The 20,516-nt window shown below is 52.6% G+C and overlaps 2 protein-coding genes across 2 annotated transcripts; one reads left to right on the top strand and one right to left on the bottom strand.

The window, feature by feature from the left end:
* The first annotated feature begins 1,698 nt into the window (after nt 1-1,698).
* On the top strand, nt 1,699-6,689 carry PEAK3 (PEAK family member 3). Its single transcript, XM_059489994.1, has 5 exons — nt 1,699-1,806; nt 2,455-2,582; nt 3,119-3,549; nt 3,655-3,735; nt 5,126-6,689. Exons 1-5 carry the CDS (start codon nt 1,700-1,702, stop codon nt 6,110-6,112), a joined length of 1,734 nt encoding a protein of 577 aa, XP_059345977.1. The 5' UTR covers nt 1,699; the 3' UTR covers nt 6,113-6,689.
* A 2,560-nt stretch (nt 6,690-9,249) lies between these two features.
* On the bottom strand, nt 9,250-12,915 carry OAZ1 (ornithine decarboxylase antizyme 1). The gene is given in 6 exon segments (XM_059489616.1): nt 9,250-9,676; nt 9,784-9,869; nt 10,489-10,661; nt 10,751-10,837; nt 10,839-10,896; nt 12,785-12,915. Coding segments are annotated over 6 exon segments (651 nt in total). The 5' UTR covers nt 12,901-12,915; the 3' UTR covers nt 9,250-9,545.
* Nucleotides 12,916-20,516: the final 7,601 nt, after the last annotated feature.

Raw genomic sequence — 20,516 nt, 5'->3', positions numbered from 1 at the left:
GATTGTCCCCTCCCAGAGCCCTGCTCCTCCTCCCTGAGCTGGATCCAAGCGTGACTCAGCCCCACAGGGTTTTTTATCAGCCCTCACACACGGCCTCAGCACCCAGAAACAGCCCCAGCCAACAGCAACAACCCTGGGAAATACAGAAATAAATACAAGGGAGGGAGCTGTGGGCTCCTCACAGGGGTGGCTGCAGGCTCCCAGCACCCCCAGTCCTACCCCAGCCCCCAAATCCCTGCAGAGGTGCCTGGACCCAGGGTCCTGCTGTTCTTGGGCTCAAAAAGTGGAATTTTCTGTTTTCCTCATGGAAATCCACATTTCCCAAAGGCTGCTCATCCCAACCCTGCTGCCCCCAGGAGAAATCCCTGCAGCTCCCTTCCCACAGGGAGGAAATATTGAAATATTTGGGCTTTAGAGTGTTTAAAAAATTACTTTTTCCTAGAGGGGACAGACACCAATGGGAGGATTTTCTCCACCTGAGTTGGGTCACTTGGTGCACTTTGAGCATCTGTAAAGCTCTGGGACACAAAAAAAACCCCAAAAAAAAAAAACCCAAAAAACCCCAAAAAACCAAAACAGCAACAAAAAAACCCGAACAAACAAACAAAAAAAGGGTTTTTTTCCCAAGGGCTGGGCTCCTCTCGTGCAATGGCTGCAGGAAATCCCAGCAAAAAGATCACAGATCAAAGAATATTCTGAGTTGGAAGAGAAGCACAGGGATCATCAGCTCCAACTCTGACCTGTGGGTTCAGGAACTGAACCCACAACCTCAGTCCATGGAAGAAAATTAAAATATACCTCCTTGCTAACCCCCTCCAGAGTAATAACCCAGAGGAAGGGGGATTTAATTATGTAGGGGGAATTAATTATGTGACTTGAGGGGGGGTTGGGGGGCAATCCCCTCCTCAGAGCAGCTGCCACCCTTCAAGCCATCCCTGGAGCCATCCAGGAAGGAGGAGCAGCTGGAGGGACACAAACCCACAGGTGGCACTGACGGTGACACAGTGACATGGCCGGGGTGTGACGGTGTTCACAGGGGTCTGAGGATGAGGGAAGAGATGAGGATCTGACTCCATGTTTCAGAAGGCTTGATTTATTATTTTATGATATATGTTATATTAAAACTATACTGAAAGAATAGAAGAAAAGGTTTCATCAGAAGGCTAGCTAAGAATAGAAAAAGAATGATAACAAAGTTTGTGTGTCGGACAGAGAATCCAAGCCAGCTCGCTGTGATTGGCCATTAATTAGAAACAACAACATGAGACCAATCCCAGATGCATCTGTTGCATTCCACAGCAGCAGATAATCAATGTTTACATTTTGTTCCTGAGGCCTCTCAGCTTCTCAGGAGAAAAAACCTAAGGAAATGATTTTTCATAAAAGACGTCTGCGACACCAGGGCAGTGCCAGGGGGCTCCGGGGGCTGTGGGGAGGCAAGGCCAAACCCAGCTGAGCCAAACCCGACTGAGCTAAGCCTGGCTGAACCAAACCCAGCTGAGCCAAACCCGACTGAGCTAAGCCCAGCTGAACCAAACCCAGCTGAGCCAAACCCGACTGAGCTAAGCCCAGCTGAACCAAGCCCAGCTGAACCAAGCCCTGCTGAGCCAAGCCCAGCTTCCTTGAGCCGAGCCCAGCACAGGTTTTGAAAGCACATCCTGCCAGGCCGGGAGGCAGCACAGGGCGAGCCCCGAGCGCCATGGGCAGCACCAGGAGGGGCTGGGATGGGCACCGGGAGCTGCTGCGGCTCCGGGATGTGCAGCTGGAGCCCCGCGGGACCTCCCTGCCCCCAAGGACACCTCACAGGTACCCAGGGTCTGCAAAGGGGAAGGAGCTGCTCTCAGCATGGCTGCTGTCCCAACCCAGTGTTTTGTGGGGCCTGGGGGGCACTGGGGAGTTGGGGGCACCAGCTGGGGTTGTTCAGCCAGAGCTGAGCTTTGGGTATTCCAGCAGAATGGGGAGGTTTAGACAAAGCCAGCGTGGTTTCAGTATCGCTGGTGGCAGCAGTCAGAGCTCAACAGTGGGACAGGGAAGTGAAACCAGCGGCTCCATCCCAGTGCCCTCCTCCTTCGGGCCCCCTCCCCATGCCCAGACCCCTGTCCTGCCCCCCAGGCTTGGCTGGGGGGTCTCAAAGGCCTTTCCTGCTCTTGTCCCACACCTCTACCAGCGCTGTGCCCTCCCTGGGGTCACCTGCAGGGACCACCGGTGCCACATCAGGCCCTGGGCACACCTGGGTGTGTCCCATGCGTGTGGAGCCCCTGGGGCATCTCCCACCCCCAGGATTTCCCAGCGTGACAACTGGGGTCACTGGGCCACCAAACTCCCCGTGTTTATCCCCAAAACCGCCCCGCCAAGGCTCCCCAGGCCGCTGCTTCCCCTTTTGTGTGTGTTCCTCCCCTGGGCCGGCCCCACAGGCAGCGGGAGCCGGGGGTGACGCTGTCCCGGCCCGTGCAGGGCCAGCTCTGTGCTCTGCAGTGCCAGCCCGGACCCGGCTGCCCCCGGAGCCGCCACCCCCATGCCGGACACGCCGGGGGGGTGCCCCCCTCGCTGCCCCAGCTCGGCCCTCATCTACAGCAACGTGGGTGAGTGACCCCCTGACCCTGCCGTGCCCCTGCGTGCTGCGGTGTCACCTCGGGCAGTGGCACTGCTGGCCCTGTCCTCCCCCCTGTGTCTCCCCTCTGGCTGGTTCTGGTGTGGCTTTGGGGCTGGAAATATGCAGGGGGCAAAAAACAACGTGCTGTACTCCCATCCCACCTGCCCTACCCCATCCCACCCCATCCCATCAATCCCATCCCATCCCATTGATCCCGTCCCATGGATCCCATCCCATTGATCCCATCCCACCCACCCCATCCCACCCCATCCCATCCCATCCCATCCCATCCCATCCCATCCCATCCCATCCCATCCCATCCCATCCCATCCCATGGATCCGATCCCATCCCATTGATCCCATCCCATTGATCCCATCCCACCCCACCCCACCCCATCCCATCCCACCCCATCCCATCCCATCCCATCTCACCCCAACACATCCCATGGATCCCATCCCATCCCATCCCACCCCACTCCTCTCCTCTGTCCCGTCTGTCCTGTCACTCTGTCCGTCCCTCCCCAGGCGAGCTGCGTGCCCACCTCGTTCCCCGCAAGGCCAGCCGGGGGGAGGGCGCTGTGAGACCCCTCCCCCGGGCCCAGCCGGACCCGCTGCCGCCCCCCCTGCCCAAAAAGCAGCTCCAGCGAGCCGAGTCCCTCCCGGCGCCCGCACCATCCCATGACGACCCCGAGCCTCGGGCTGGCAGCATCCTGTACAGCATCCCCGCAGCACAGGGGGCTCCCCCGCAGGACAGACCCTCCAAGAAGCCCCTGAGCAAATCCCAAAGCCTGGTGGAGCCGCTGCCGCCAAGCAGCCCCCAGAAAGCCCCTTCCATCAGCCTGAAGGAGCTGACATTCGGGACAGGGGATGGGGAGCTGGGGCAGCTCCTGGAGAGCCCAGCCGGGGTCTCTGGGGTGGTTTTGGGGTGCCAGGAGGCCGCCCTGGCCCGGCTCTCGGTTCTGCTGCAGGAGCAGCTGCTGGGGCCCGAGGAGAGGCAGCAGCTGCTGGAGGCAGAGCTGTTGGGCAAGCGCTGGGCAGCCCTCGGTGTCCTGGACCCCCAGCCCTGCTGCCAGAGCGGGGACGCCTGGTACTTCAGGGTGGGCTTCACCTTCCAGCACAGCCAGCTGCAGTTGGCAGCCAAGGTAAGGGGGGATCAGGGTGAGGGGTCTGGGTGGTGCAGAGGGAGCTAGGAGATCCAGGAGTGTTGGTTTATCCACGGAACATGACACTGGGGCCACTTCCCCTTCCTGCAGCTACTTCTGCATTGCTGGATGACACAGTGCTGCTGGCAGGGCTGGCTGGTGAGGGTGACACTTCCCCTGGGGACAAGGGACGCGTCAAAAACAGCCCTGCTGGGGGACTTGTCCTGCCAACTCAGCCATAGGGGCCAGCATGTGCAAAAGAGAGGCTGGAGCAGAGCTGGCTGCCCAGGAGAGCAGGAGGAGAGACCATCTGGGGCTGCACCACCCTCATGTCCCAGCTCTGGCTCCATTCCTGGGTTCAGAGGGTGCAGGGGGATCCCAGGACCATGTGTGGGTCACAGCCCAGGACAAGGCTCTGTCCTTGCACAGCTGGCCCTGTCCTGTGTGTCCCTGCTGCTCCAGCCTGGGGTGGCCAAGGGACACATCCAAAATGGCCCTGCTGGGGGACATGTCCTGCCAGCTCAGCCAGAGGGGAGGCTGGAGCAGAGCTGGCTGCCCAGGAGAGCAGGATCAGAGCCCACCCTCGTGTCCCAGCTCCGGCTCCATTCCTGGGTTCTGAGGGTGCAGGGGGACCCCAGCAGCATGTGTGGGTCACAGCAGGGCTGGCAGGGTGGCCCAGCCAAGGACAAGGCTCTGTCCTTGCACAGCTGGCTCTGTCCTGTGCATCCCTCCAGGTCTCCAAGCTGCGCTGCTCCAGCCTGGGGGGGCCAAGGGACACATCCAAAATGGCCCTGCTGGGGGACATGTCCTGCTCACTCAGCCAGAGGGGCCACCACGAGCAGAGGAGAGGCTGGAGCAGAGCTGGCTGCCCAGGAGAGCAGGAGGAGAGTGCAGCCCATGTGGGGGCTGCAGCACCCTCATGTCCCAGATCTGGCTCCATTCCTGGGTGGTTCAGAGGGTGCAGGGGGACCCCAGCACCACATGTGGGTCACAGCAGGCCTTGCTCTTCACAGATACAAGTGGTCGGTTGAATACTCCTCCCTAACTTCATTATTTCAGCATACCCACCTTCTACACTTGTTTTTTTCTGCCCAGCCCAGGACAAGGCTCTGTCCTTGCACAGCTGGCCCTGTCCTGTGTGTCCCTGCAGGTCCCCAAGCCGTGCTGCTTCAGCCTGGGGGGGACCAAGGGACATATCAAAAATGGCCCTGCTGGGGGACAGGTCCTGCCAACTCAGCCAGAGGGGCCAGCACATGCCCCAGTCCTGTGTTCGGAGGGTGCAGCACCACATATGGGTCACAGCAGGGCTGGTGGCCCTGAGCTGGCATGGTGTCCCAAGCCCAGGACAGCTGTCCTTGCACAGCTGGCCCTGTCCTGTGTGTCCCTGCAGGTCCCCAAGCCGTGCTGCTCCAGCCTGGCCGTGCAGAGCTCCCTGGGCACCCACTGCAGCCTCCAGCGCCTGCTCGGCCGCTTCACCGACCGCCTCCCCCGGGAGCTGCTGCTGCCAGCAATCCCTGGAGCACAGAGCCCTTCCAGAGAGCATCCAGCCTGTCCTGCCCCCCAGCCCCTCCTGCAGGTGCTCCTTTGTGCCGAGGTTCCCCAGCAGACCCTGGCAGAGTTTGTGAAGGGCTCCCACGCTCTGCACAGGAGCAGCCCCGGGCACTACGAGCGCCTGGGCTGCCTCCTGCTGCTGCAGCTCTGCATGGGGCTGGAGCACCTCCGGGAGCAGAACGTGGTCCAGGGGGACCTGTGCCCTGAGAACCTGCTGCTGGTGCAGTGCCCGTGTCCCCCTCAGAAGCAGAAGGAGCTGCCAGGACTGTCCCTTCCACGGCTGCTCATCAGCAACTTCTTCAAAGTGCAGGAGAAGCAGAGACCTAGTTCCAGCAGCCAGGAACTGGACTGGAGCCACGCTCTGGCTGCACCTTCCACTCCAACAGCAGCTGAGCTGAACTTGGGCAGGCTGATCTACCAGATCTTGCACGTGGACATCTCCCTGGAGAACATTTTGGACTTTAGAAGCAAAAGGCTTCCTGAAATCCCCTCACTGTCCATCTACTCAGCGGGACTGAAGCGCTTGGCCTCGCTGCTGCTGCACAGGGATCCTCACCAGAGGGTGTCCATCCTGCAGGCCAGGGCAATCCTGCAGGTGCTGCTCTGGGGACCACGCCAGGAGCTCTTTGCCAGGAGCAGGAAGAGCCTGGAGCTGCTCCAGAGCTGGCTGCAGATCAAGAGGGCTCTGCTGCTGCTGAGGTTTGCAGAGAACTCGGCTGGGGCTGGGGTCAGCCCTGGCCTGGAGGAGTGGCTGTGCTGCCAGTATTTCCAGGGGGTCACTGAACACACCCTTTACCAGGTCACCCAGGTTCTCTATGCTCCCTAAACAACCTCCAGAAGAGCCCACCCAAAGGTGTCCTAAAGCTCACAAGGGCCTTGCCAAACCTGTCCCTGGCCAAACCTGTCCCTCCCCATGGCAGGGGAATTGAAACTAAATTATTTTTAGGGTCCTCTCAGCCCAAATCATTCCATGATTCTATGAAATCCACCAGTTCCTGAGAAATCTCAATAGGTCTTCACTGGGAAAGCTCTACAAACCCAAACCCATGGATGATGAAGTGTGTAAAACCACAGGGCTTTTACCTTCAAACAATTTTTGCTTGATACTCTAAGTCTGGTTTATCAGAGCACCTGAGGAAAGGCAGCTGGATGGGAGTCCCAGGCATCAATTTAGTGACTGAGAATCTCAAATAAAGTTTATGGGGTTCAGACTGTGAACAAAACCCTCTCAGAGCCTTTTTGCAGCCACCAGGTTTTTGCTGTTTTGAATTACACTCAAAGCTACCCATCACAGCTCACCCTGAGAACCAACAGCTCCTTCAGCCTGTGCCTCCCAGAGACAATTTGTGGCAGAGTCACTAATAAAAATGACATTTTAAAAGGAAAAATACAGCTTCAATAAAACCTGGAGCCAAGCCTCTCAAACACTGCTCCTTTATGTGCTTCTCTGCCAGCATTACACACTCCAGGGATGGATCCAGAGGGAAACACAAAGCCAAACTGCCCTGGATGGGGGTGATTACCCAGAACAGCCTCCATGGGCTCTGGTGAACAGCTCAGGTGAGTTCATGGGCACCAAGGCAGGGCTGTGGCATCTGCTCCTTGCTGGGAAACACCTGGCAGCACGTGGGACCTGGACCCAGTCCCCAAATCCATGCTGAGGGACCAGCATGGTGAAGGTGACTTTAGTTATTCCTCAGCAATTATTGATTCACTCACAGCCATCTAGGCTGGGTATCAGGAAAATTTCCTTCACTGAGAGTGCTCAGGCATCAGCACAGGCTGCCCAGGGCAGTGCTGGAGTCACCATCCCTGGGAGTGTTCAGTGTGGATGTGGCACTTGGGGACATGGCTTAGTGGTGATGGGGTCAGACTCAATGGTCTGAGGAGGCTTTTCCAACCTAAACAATTCCATGATTCAGGGACTCCATCACCTGACAGCAGTGGGACAGAGCCTCCCACAGCTGCTGTGCCCATGGATGTGGCAGTGGCTCCCCAGGGCAGCCACCAGAGCCTGGGGCATGGCTGGAATGGGGAGGATTCCTCCTAGGAGTCCCTGAGCTCCAAAAAACAAAAATTAAACCAGAGCTGAGACCCTGCAGAGAGTCCCTGTGCTCCAAAAAACAAAACCAAGCCAGAGCTGGGACCCTGCAGAGAACAGCTCAGTCCCATGGTTGGTTTGCAGCACCCAAATCCCCCAGTGCAGCCTCTCCCTGCCCAGGCTGGACCCCATCAAGCCTGGCACAGAAATGGGGCTCAGATCTCATTGCAGGTGTCCCGGGAGAGCCCAACCCCGCTGCCCCTGTGGCTCCTGCAGTATTTGGCACAGAAATGCGGCTCAGATCTCATTGCAGGTGTCCCGGGAGAGCCCAACCCCGCTGCCCCTGTGGCTCCTGCAGTATTTGCCGTGGCTACCAGAGGGCAGTAAAGGCCAGGGCACAGCTCATCATCCCGGGGAGACAAAGCCAAACCTGCTCCCCTGTCTCCTGCTCAGCCCCCCCAGTTCTGGTTTGCAGCGTGGGTGACCCCCTCCCCTTCTGCCAGGAGCATCCAAAATCAGCAAAACATCCCATGGAGGCAGGACCAGGCACATTCCACACTCCTGTCCCTGTGGCGAGCAGAATATGGCACATGTGTCAAAGGAAAACAGGGATTTTTCCAGATAACCAGAGCAGCCCTGTGCCAGCCTGTTGAGAAAAACAAGGACACACTCCCCTGGTCATGCCACTACCATGAAATTCTGGAATATTCTGAGCTGGGATGGACTCCCAGGGATCATCAGTGAAGCCCCTGCTCCCAACACCCCCACCCTGAGCAGCCCTGGGAGCTCCTGCAGCTCTGGCAGCCTTGGCACCATTCCCTGGGCAGCCTGGGCAGTGCCCAGCAGCCTCGGGGGGCAGAACCTTGCCCTGAGCTCCATGCCAAACCTCTCCCAGCCCAGCTTTGAGCAGTTTCCCACTGTCACTGGCCTTCCAAAACTCCCTCCAGGACCAGCACAACTGTAGGTCCAGGAGAGAATTGGGAAGAGCCAATTTTAACGAGCCCACTTTGCAGCGCATCACAGCTCACACACCCCAATTACTCTGTGCTGCATCTCCGAGGAGTTTCAGGGAATATTTCAGTGTGTTCCATGGGATCCCAGCACTGCTGAGCCCAGGGATGGGCTGTGGGGGAAACTTTAGGGCCTCACTCAAACATTTCACAGCACTCAAGAGACTTCACTCACACCCAGCAGAACCTGGTGAAATAAACCCGTGGCAAGGATTCCCTGCTCCAAGGTTTTATGGAGGAAAGATTGATCAGCTCCAAACAAACCTTCAAGTATGGAAAAACATGGAAGTACCACATTTTAAAGCTCAGCCCCTTTGGAGACTTATTTGTTGTAACTTCAGTCCAAGGTTTGTTAATTCCAGCATCCCAAGGAGCCCCTTTCACCCCTGAACACCAAGGGAGCCCCAGCACAGCCCCCACCTCACCCTTCAACCCCCCCAAGAATCCTTGGTGACACCACTGAGCCGCAGGAGTGCCACAAACCTTCCCAGCTCACAGCCACAGTTGCTGGAGTCACCTGCACACACTGGGAAGGCTGCACTGTTACAGGAACACCATAAAATTCCAGGTATTTAAGTTGCACATTTGGTATTTAAAGCAACCATGGGTTGAGCTGATCATGTTCCACTTGAGACTTCCCAATGAAATCACACGCTGAATATCCTACAAAACACTGGCAGAGCAGGCAAGCACTGCTCCTAATTAGCACATCTGCTAATTACTCACTAAAATAGACTTTTCCAAGATTTCTGGATTATTCCAAGCTCTGTCAGAGCACACCCATGAGTTCCAGTCAAGCAAAGAACAAGCAAAGCCTTTCCACACCTGCAACTTTAATGGTTGGGGCAGTTCCAGAGCCACCTCTTCAAGAGTGCAAGTCTTTAAACAGCTTAAAACCAGCAATAAAAAAAGTAAAATATAAATTTTTATTTAGAATTAAAGCAAATACTTCAGTATCACAAACACAATATTAAACTTCAAGAAATATACTGCTAAATTTGGAGGGAGCATTTATTTTTTTTTGCACAACCACGACATGCGCACAAAATCCAGAGAAAGATGTGGAATCTGAAATTTTCAACATCTCACCACCAAAGCAGCTGGGTCACACAAGAGTTAAGATAGACTGGAATAAGATGTTGACAAAATTTCTACAGAATCATCTTTTATAGACAACAAGAAAGCTCTAAAGAGGCAAACATTGCAATCTAGTCTTCTTCTGCTGAGTCTCTCTCAAACGTGTAGGCCATGAAGCAAGCATCTGGTCTCTTGGGGACAAGGGGATGCCCTGGTCTCACAATCTCAAAGCCCAAAAAGCTGAAAGTACGGAGCAGTGCAGCTAGAAAACAAAGTAGGAGACATGTTTCACCCATGGGATAATGAAAAAAAACTTTACATTGCCACCAGAAGGCATTTTGTGTCTCTGGAGGTGCAGGGAACACCCACCTCTGTCATCTCTGTTCTTGTGGAAACAGATGAACACGTGCTCAACTCGGAGTTGTTCTTCAGCAAACTCGAGAAGAACTGCAAAACTGCAAGAGAAACACCAGGGGTTCAGTGCCCAGGGAATGCCCTGGGATAGAGGGACCTACAGGGACCATCCAGGGATGTTCTGGGATGGGAGAAACCCACAGGGAATGTCCTGGGAGGGGAGAGACCCAGAGGAACGATCCAGGGAATGTCCTGGGATGAGAGGAACCCACAGGGATCATCCAGGCAATGTCCTGAGATGGAGGGACCCACAGGGACCATCCAGGCCAAGCCCTGGCCCTGCACAGGCACCCCAGCAATCCCACTCTGAGTGTTTGAGCTCTGGCAGTGCTTCTTCAGAGTTTCAAGGCCCTGAGAGCCAATCCACACAGGAATTCCTAAGGAAGAGGCACAGGTTGGAGCCTCACACCACCAGATCCCTGAAGCCCAGGCAGAACTCAAGGGCAGGACTCTTCAGTGGCACAGAAAAAGCTGAAGGAGCTGCAGTGACAGACTTAAAACAGCCTGGAAATCTCAGTGCCTAAACCAGCCTGAAATCCCAGACTGATTCTTCCTGCAGCTCTGAAACCAGGCTCACAAAAGAGCCTCAAAACCCAAAATTAAACTTTAAAAATACAAAGAGCAAAGTGTTCTCCCATAGCCAAGTTTTCCCTGACCCACCTGTCCTTGCTCCCCTCAGGCAGAGCACCACTGGGAATTTCAATGTAGAGGTTGTTGTTGTTCAGCACTGCTCTCCAACTGATGTGTTTGGCATCTGTAAGCCTTGACTGGACATTGAGAATTCTTGTCCTGTTGTTAGGTGTTAGTTCTTCTGTGACATTCAGCCGATTATCCTGCAGCAGGAACAAGAGCAGAGTGATTTTCCTGCTCATTTTCAGAGGAAGAATTGAATGTTATCAAGCTGTTTGCACCTCATACTCACCGAATAAAATAAATTAGCTGAAAGATTGTGATCCCTCTGACTATTCCCTCGCCCACCTGGGATCTTCAGGGGTGGGTGAGGGACATCAGGAGCACCACCGAGGCCCCGGACCCAGGTTACTACAGCAATTGAAGGGAACCCTGGAACTGCAAAGGGAACATGGTTACACAGGCTTGGACAGAGCCCTGGCACCTGCAGGATTTAAACAGGGTTAAAAAACCCAAACCTAGGCCAAAGGACTCCTCCCAATTCAAGTGGGAAGACAAAGGAAGCTCCACACCAGGACAGTGCTCAGGGAGCTGCCACTGCACTGTTTTGAGTGGAAATGAAAAATGCTCAGGCTGAGTGAGTTTCTGTGCAGGACAGGCCTGATGCGAGCTCAGGAAAAGAACATTCCTGCAGGAATTTGCTGCTTTCTGCTCTCCTTGTTCTGATCCCAGCAAGGCAGGGATCACTTTTTCCCCTGGGATATTCCCCACCAGATCATCCCAGGCAATTCCAAGGAATCATCTCCACCTCCAGAATCTTCTGTTTGAGCTGAGGCCACACCTGAACCTCCGCAGAACCTCCAAACCTCTTCCCACTGAACTCCTCAGGGCGATCCCGCAAGGAGGAGAAAAACACTGTATTTCTGAAGGTGCGAGGGATATTTTTAAGTTTCTCCCCATCCTTTTCAAGGCTGTTTCACTCCTCCCGTGGCAGAGCAGCGCTGGCCCCTCCCTCTGCACCATCCTTCACCCGCAGGCTCCACTCTTGAGTTGCGTCATCTCAGCAGATGCAGCAATCGAGGCCCTTGGGGGAATTTTCACAATCGTCCTGTCTCCGGGTGCCAGCAGCAGCCACTGCAGCCATTTGCAAATCCGAATAAACAGCTACAAAATAATCCACCATTTTGCACCCGACTTGCGGGGTTTGGATTGGTTTGGGTTTTTTTTTTTAATTTTTTTTTTTTTGGTTGTTTTTTTTCTTTTTAATGAGCTTGAAACTTGTGATGAATAATCCGTATTAAAAAGGCTGGGAAAGGGCAGAGATGTTAAATATTATGTGCTGGAAGGTAAATTATGTTTATATTTTAATATGAAGCAAGGGTAACAACTGCGAACTTTTATTAAAAATACAAAATCCGCGCTAACTGAATGCGTTATTTTAATTAAATGAGTATTCAACCCATTATTTTAAGCTCTTTGTAAGAGATATTCTTCTTTAATATCAACATTATTTATTTTTATCTGAGAATGACTGCGAACTACACATTTTTAATTTCCCTAACAAATAAACCTTTAAAAACCTTTTCCAAAGGTGTGCTGTGACAATCTCCAATAATTTCACATTTCTACCCCAAAAAGGTGGTGCAGAAGGAAGGTTTGCAGCCATAAATATATTTTAGTGATGTTTACGTGCTCTTAGGGAGGAAAAAAAAACAATCTTTAGCTCGGAGTTAAATATAAAAACGGTTAAAGAATTCTTTCCACAGTCCACACACGAGGTGGAAAGGGCAGATCGATGTTCTGAGCATCCACCGCTCCACACCAGGCACCTTAATTCAGGTTTTTTCTTTCTTCCCAGCACCTGTGGGGGGTGTTTTAATCTTTCGGTTGAGTTTTTAACCAGCAGCTCTCGTAACACTCTTACCCTCGATTCGTTTTGCGGAGTATCCACGGTTACATAAGGGGATAACAGCCTTCAATCCTTCAATATCTTTGCCTAATTATTGTTTTCCCCTCACCCCCCCCCCCCGCCTTCCCCACCCCCAAGGCTTGCCCGGAGCCTCCCCCAATCCGGGGTTGCCTTCGGGGGTCCCTCCCAGGGCCGGGACAGCGTTGGGGCCTTAAAATTTCCTTTTTTTGGTGCTTTTTCCACCCTCCCGTGCCGCCTTTCCCCGCAGGGCCGGGGCCAGGCCGCCCCTCCCCCGCCGGCCACGCAGCGCTCCCCGCCCCTCTCCGGCCACCAGGGAGGCGACAACGAGGATGAGGAAGAGGAAGGAGGCAGCGAGGGCCCAGCGGTGCGAGGCTGAGGGAGGCCGCGGCGCCTCACCTGCTCTGTCCGGTACTGAGGCTCAGCACAGCGGGCATGATGGTGCTTTTATTCCCCTCTTTCTCTCTAGCGAAGCAGTGGCTGTTGAGTATCCGTTGCAGGGAGGATTTCACCATCCGGCCGCTCTGGTCCGAACCCCGAAACCCTCCGCCGCCTCCGCCCCCCGCTCCCCAGGCGCTGCTACACAAAATGGCACCGCGGCCCTACTGCCTCCTTATATACCCTCTGTCTGTCACGCCCCCTAAGAGACCACGCCCCTCAGCGCGTGCCACGCCCTCGCACGAGAAGACGGCTTTTATTGGGCAGTTTAGATGTCTATTTAAATATCTCGCTGTTTACTGGCTGAGCGGAGCGCGGGAGGCGGGACATCAGCTGGGGGGTGCCGCACGGGGGGCGGGGGGGTAGCGGTGCGTGATTGGCTGCGCGCGCCGCGGGCGGGGCGGGGCCTGGAGGGGCATCGGCCGGCGGGCGCTCCGCAACCCCTCACTGCCCTCGGAACTGCCGGTTCGAGTCCCGCGCCCGCGCCCCGCCCGGCTGAGGTAACCGGGGGGGCCGGGGGAGGAGCGGGGTGTGAGGGAGAACAGGGAGGGAGAGACGTGAAGAGTCATGGAAAAACACGGGCACGTCCGTAAGGTGCAGCCCTGGGGCTGGAAGCAGCGGAGGGGCGGCCGCAGGATCACCTGTGGGACCCCCGGGGGTATCGCACCCTCAGGGCTTCGCACGGAGCTCGGTGCTGAGGGAAAGTTTTAATTAAAAATTAGTAATAAACCCACCACAAGTAGTGGGGTGAGTCCCTGAAAAGTCGGGTTCTGGAGTTGTGAGCTGGTTTTGTTTGGACTGGTTCCCTTTGGCCTCGCTGTGGTTTATGGATTTATAGGGGAATAGGGATGGGGAGTAGTTGGTTTGTGGGTTTAGGGTGGAATAAGGATGGGAAATAGTTGGTTTATGGATTTATAAGGGAATAGGGATGGGGAATAGTTAGGTCAAGGGTTTAAAAGGGAATAGGGATGGGTAACAGTGAGTTTATGGGTTTATGGTGGAAAAGGGATAAGGAATGGATGGTTTAAGGGTTAATAGTGGGATAGGGATGGCGAATGGTTGGTTCATGGATTTATAATGGAACAGGGATGAGGAAAAGTTGGTTTATGGATTTATAGTGGAATAGGGATGAGAAAAGGTTGGTTCACAGATTTATAGTGAAATAGGGAAGAGGAAGGGTTGGTTTATGGATTTATAAGGGAGTAGGGGTGGGAAATGGTTGATTTATAGGGGAATAGGGATGGGGAATGGTTGGATCCTGGATTTATAAGGGAATAGGGATGGGGAATGGTTGGATCCTGGATTTATCAGGGAATAGGGATGGGGAATGGTTGTTTCATGGATTTATAGGGGAATAGGGATGGGGAATGGTTGTTTCATGGATTTATAGTGGAACAAGGATAGGGAATAGTTGGTTAATGGATCAGTTGGGGACTAGGGGTAGGGAATGGTTGATTGTAATGATCTTTTAGGCTAAAAAGGCTTTTTTGCTGTGCCTTCACGAAGAAGTAGGTAAATTCTGGTTATTTACACAGCAGAAGTTGGGCTAATCCCTGTCCCAGCCAAGCCATGCCCTCTGCTTTCCATCTCCTGCCAGGGGCTTGGAAATCCAAGGCTTGGGGATGAGGTTGGGTCTTTGTGCAGTCCCACAACAAGAACAGTCCAGAGGAAAGGATGGGAATTTGGGAACAGGACACCCCCACTGCTCTTCTGGATGGGACTGATGGAAGCAGCTTAATGCCTTGGGGGTGAGGGTCAGCCCTCAAAATCCAATTTAAAGCAGGAAATGTGCACAAAAAGCTAAATAGGTCATCATTCCCATGGGTTTGGGAATCAAATCTTTGGCTGAGCCGTTTCTGATAATTTCAGCCTGAAAACCAAGGCAGAGCCACATCCAGAGCAATGGATTTTATCTTGTATGGAAAGAGAGCTCAAAAGAATGGTGTAAGTGATGGTGTTTGCAGGCAGGGATGCCTTGTAAGTTAAGTGGGGAAAGGTGTTTATAGAACCAAATAAAACTGCTCAAGAGACATTGTAATGGTTTTAAAAAATCATGGTTTTCCATTAAAAAACTCATAGATGGCTGTATTTCTTTTTTTCTTCATCAACTCAGGCCACAACACCTGTGGCCACCAAAACACAACCTGTTTTATTACCTGCACCTACCAGAGCTGCATTTGGCCACTTCTTAGGGTGTTTTTTTGCTACCTTATTTTTATTTGCTTGAAAATATCCCCATCCAGGAGCTCGGAGCACAATGGATTGATCAGCTCCACTTTGCAGAGGGATCATTGTGTAAATCTCCACCCACCTTTTGTGTCCCGAAGCTGCTGGGATAACCCAGGATGGAACAAAGTGTCAAATAAAAAAAGTCAAAATAAAAACAAAAATAAAACAGTGTCTGCAGCTCAGTGGAGAAGCCTGGGAAAAAAAATAATCTGGGAGTCCTGGAAAGTGAAAGGGATGAGGAGAAAGTCCTTTTCCTGCTGCAGGAATCTGCCCTTAGCTCCCAGAACATGACATAAACAGAGCTTGTGCTCACCTCAGCCTGCAGGGTGTTGATTTATGGAGGGGAAACTCTTGTGTTGAATGCATTGCCCAGAGTCCAGCCTGGAACAATGGGGGAGCTGCAATTCCGGAATCTCCGGAGCACATCAGAGGGGATTTAGCAATTCCTGCTTTGTGTGTTGTGGTGGGAAGGTTTTCCTGCTGGGGGCTGGAGGTGTCAGGGGGTGTCAGGGCCACATCAGCGCTCAGTGATAGATTTCATTATTTCCAATAATGGCATTTATTATTCCTGTAGTAATCCTGCTGTAATTCCTTATAATGGCTCTGTGTGAGCGGAATCAGCGCTGCAGCTGTTTCCTCTTCCCTGAGAACTGGGAACAGCTTTGCCCTTTGAATCCCTGTCACCTCCATGGTCCATCTCCATTTCACAGCTGAGTGCCTGGAGAGCTGTGCACAAGCCCAAGCAACCTGTGCTGGGTTTGTGTTAAACACCACAGGGGGATTAGTTCCAGCTGCAGTTTTGCTGAGATAGCCCAACTTCCACTCTAGCAGGGACACTGATTCAGAAATCTTCACACAGAAGCCTCTGAGTCACAATTTCGGGATTATGGCTGAGGCAGTTGGAGATGTTGCCATCCCCAGCTGGTTTTTGCCATGACTGCCCTTTCTGGGGCAGAGTAATCTGCAGCATGGTTGTTGCTCCAGCTGCATTCCCAGTTTGGCATCTCAGGCCCTGGAATTACCTAATTCAGGGGGCAGTGAGCCCTGAGAGTGTGAGCAGCCCAGCTCTGCTGTGGCACAGCTGCTTTCAGCACACAGGGAAGAGTCACAGAATCCCAAAAGATCCTGAGCTGGATCCCTCAGGGATGATCAGTGCAGCCCCATCCCTGCACAGGCACCCCAACACCCCCACCCTGAGCACCCTGGGAGTGCTGGTTTGGGCTGGGAGAGACCTTAGGGACCATCCTGTTCCACCTTCCAGCAGCCCAGGCTGCTCAGAGCCCTGTCCAGCTCTGTCACCCTGGGCAGCAGCAGCCACTGAGAGTTCAGGTGACACCAGGAGTGACAGACACGACCCCACTGCCTGCACTGCCAGCACAGCCAGCTCCACACAGGCTCAGAGACTGGACAGACCACGGAATCCTGGAATGTGCTCAGTGGGAAGGGACCCTCAGGGATCATTGATCCCAGCCCTGTCCCTGCACAGGCACCCCAACAGCCCCACCCTGAGCAGCCCTGGGAGCTCCTGCAGCTCTGGCAGCCTTGGCACCATTCCCTGGGCAGCCTGGGCAGTGCCCAGCAGCCTCGGGGGGCAGAACCTTGCCCTGAGCTCCATGCCAAGGCCTGGCACAGCTGCAGCCCTTGCTGGGCTCCTGTCCCTGTGCCAGAGCAGAGCTCAGCCCCTGCCCCTGTGCCTGCCCTGGGGAGGAGCTGCAGCCCCCGAGGAGCCTCCCCTCAGTCTCCTGGGCTGCAGCTGAACGAGCCAAGTGCCCTCAGCTGCTCCTCAGCCCTTCCCCAGCTCCCTGTCCCTCCTCTGGGTACTCTCCAACAGCTTTGGGTCCTTCTGATCTCGTGGAGCCCAAAGTGCCCCCAGCACTGGAGCTGAGGCTGCCCCAGGGCAGAGCAGAGTGGGACAATCCCTCCCTGGGCCTGGTGCCCCCAGCACAGGGTGGCCCTTGGGGCTGCCAGGACCCAGCAGTGACTCAGATCCAACTTGCACTGACCAGGACCCCCAGGGCCCTTTCTGCAGTGCTCTGAGATGAGCCAGATCTGCTGAGATGCCTGGAACAGTTGCTGTGCACATCCCAAGGGATGCTCCTGCCTTAGAAGAGCTCAGCTTGGGCACCTTGGTCTGGTTCTCTGGCTGTCTGCTGATTTCCAGGGCATCTGGGTCCTGTTTGGCTTTGGGATTGCTGCTGAATTGTTTTTTTTTCCTCAGCCCTTTCCCCAGCTCTGTGTCCCTCCTTTGGGCACTCTCCAACAGCTTTGGATCCTTCTTTATTTCTTTATTACATTGCATTTTTACAATCATTGCAAACAGAGGATCTCATCCATCACATTCCTCCCGAATCCTGTGCAGGTGTCCTCAAACACACAAAGTCCTCCTCATTCCAGCTCCCACAGCCTTCCCCTCTCCAACATCTGCATTCCCAAGGACTCTCCCAGTCCCACAGCCAGGAGCTGGTGTCAGTTCTCAGCTCTGAGCTCTCCAGAGAGCCCCAGCAGGTCCCACTTGCTCTGTGCTCTTACCCCAAGCAGGTCACAGCAATTGGGCTGCCTGGATCCTCCTGGGAAGGAATCCTGTACAGCCTGAGTTACTCAATAACCAGAGCAGTTAATGAGGAAAGGACAGAAGCACCAACAAACTGATCTCTTAAAGATCCAAGCTGAAATTGTTTCAGACTGAGGAAAGCCAAGGTGTTGATTTTCCCAGATTTTCCTTTCCTTTCCTTTCCTTTCCTTTCCTTTCCTTTCCTTTCCTTTCCTTTCCTTTCCTTTCCTTTCCTTTCCTTTCCTTTCCTTTCCTTTCCTTTCCTTTCCTTTCCTTTCCTTTCCTTTCCTTTCCTTTCCTTTCCTTTCCTTTCCTTTCCTTTCCTTTCCTTCCCTTCCCTTCCCTTCCCTTCCCTTCCCTTCCCTTCCCTTCCCTTCCCTTCCCTTCCCTTCCTTCCCTTCCCTTCCCTTCCCTTCCCTTCCCTTCCCTTCCCTTCCCTTCCCTTCCCTTCCCTTCCCTTCCCTTCCCTTCCCTTCCCTTCCCACTTTTTACCCTCTTTTCACAAAAAGAGTCTCGAACAATAGTTAAAATCACCAGTCAGTAATTATTTGCTAAGCTTTTATGGGTTTAACTTTCTGAAATAATCTGGAAGTTGATTTTGTGGCAGAACAAGAAGAAACTGTTGAGAACATATTAGAGCAAGAAATGGGTGTGGGATAAGTAACTGTCTCCCCTCTTCCCTGTGTTTTCAGGTGTGCAAGTGTTTGTGATCAGATAACACAAGATCAGTGCTTAGAAAGATGTTCAGGAGCTGAAACACCCATAAACCTCCCAAGGTTCTGAAATCCTGCACGTGGAAACCACAGCTCTGTAACATCATTTATTCCAAGAAGGAGAGATAAACCCTTCTGTCATTCAGGTGATTAAAGCAGGATTAAATCACACAGCTGCAAAAACTGCTGCTTCTGCCTGGTTTTCTGCATCTAGAGGAGCAGCAGAGCTCCAGGGATGGGGAATGGGACAAAAATCCTTTTTGCAGAGTAGCAGAAAGCCCTGTGTGTTTTGTGCTGTGCAGCATCACACTCTCAGGGCTCTCCTAGAAGGTGGAAATGGATGTTTGTGGCTTTTAGCAGCATCAGGAGAATCCATCCTGCTCTGATTTGCTGGTGAGGGAAGAACATGAGAGGAAAACATGAGAGAAAAACATGAAAGAAAAACATGAGAGAAAAACATGAGCTCCCTTCCAAAGCATGTGCACTCCATGCATGGCATTGCCCATTTAGTACCTCCCCAAAAAATGGAATAAAATAAGTAAATTTTATTTATTTATTATGCAAATTATTTTATTTATTTTTATACAAAAAAGTAATTTATTGATTTATTGAAGCAGGCTTTCAAATCAAGTGGATTTGATCGCCTTTTCTCTCCATTCCACTGCAAGAAAACTCTTTGTATCCTTGCAGTTTTGAGAGGTGTCTGGAGATGCAGGCAAGCACCAAAACAGGACAGAAGCTGAGGCAGAGATGTCATCAGGACCTGTTTTCATAGAAATCATTGTCTGTGATGACTTCACCCTCTCATTTAGCTGATTTTAGTCATGGAATAATTTAAATGTTCCTGTTGGTCAGCTCTCTGTGGAGACAAAGGACAGCAAAAGCTTGTGAGGCATTACCAACACACTGGGGAGTAATTTTTCTACACTTATCAGACCCTATATTTTATAATTCTTAATAAAAAAATGGCTTTTAAATCTACCTCTCTCCTTCCTTAGTACTTCTGCTTCATCTCCTCACAGGTAACAGTTAAGCACCAGTTATCTAATTTTAAACACTCCCCCACTAAATCACTCTTTAGTGTGTCAGAATCTATTCTGATCTTTGTGGGACAAGTAATTAGAACACCTTTCCTAGCAGGAAAAACTCTCATTTTCATTGTCATCCCTGTGAGAACGATTTCAGTTGAAGGTCAGACCCACTTGTGCTGGAAGGAGACTCTGCCAAATGAAGCCAGGATTTTTAGGTGTTTACCAGCACAGGGAAGAATTTATTTTTCCAAGATCTTTGTGAGATACTGAGCTAGAGAAAACAGTCATCAGGCCAACAAAAAAAAAATCTGTGCTCTCACAAAACAAAACTGGATCTCTGTTTTTCCACTTCAAAACAGCTGGCATGGAGAGGGATTGAATGCAGATGAGGTAATAGATGTTTAAAATGCTGTAAATTCTCATTTATCTGAATTAAGGGTGGATTCCAACATCACCTGGGCACCTGGGAAAGGCTGAGTTGTTCTTTTGAGTCTGCAGGATCAAACAGAGCAGTTCCCACATAAAAATAATGTGGGAACAGGAAATCAGCTGGAAAGGGGCTTGGCCAAGAGCAGGACGCCACAAGAAACACTCAGAGGGTGGCACCTCATGATTTCTGGGAAGTGTGCTGGGGCACTTTGATGTTATGGGTGTGCAATTTAGGGATAATGTTCCACAACACCGATTCCTGTATTGATTTTTCTCTGGCTCTTGCTGCCAGTTGTGAACAAATGGCCCCGAGGAATTTGGAGGTGGTTGCAAAACAATGGAGTGAAAGAGGTTGCAACAGCCTCCCCTCCCCAGCCCATTTTCTGTTTCGTTTCTGCTGAGCCAGAGGCAGCTCAGCTCCAGCCCCTCTCCCGAGTTACCCAGAGGTGATGGATGTTGGATTGTGCCCTGTTCTGAGATTTTTCTGATTTTTCTGAGATTTTTCTGATTTTTTTCTGAGATTTTTCATACCCTTTTCTCAGCTGCTCAGAGATGGGGCAACTGAGAGGCGTTTTCAAAACTTTTATTCTATTTTCAGCGTCATGTCAAGGGTGAGACTATACAAATGTTATAATTCACACCATCACAATCAGAAGCCAATTATTTCCTAATTACAACACATTATAAACATTTCTTGGCCTATCAGCTTTAGTGATATCATGCTGTAAATGCCTTAAAGC

Source organism: Ammospiza nelsoni, chromosome 27 (assembly GCF_027579445.1).
Source record: "Ammospiza nelsoni isolate bAmmNel1 chromosome 27, bAmmNel1.pri, whole genome shotgun sequence".
Lineage (NCBI taxonomy): Eukaryota > Metazoa > Chordata > Aves > Passeriformes > Passerellidae > Ammospiza > Ammospiza nelsoni.
This window is presented reverse-complemented; position numbering and strand designations above follow the sequence as displayed.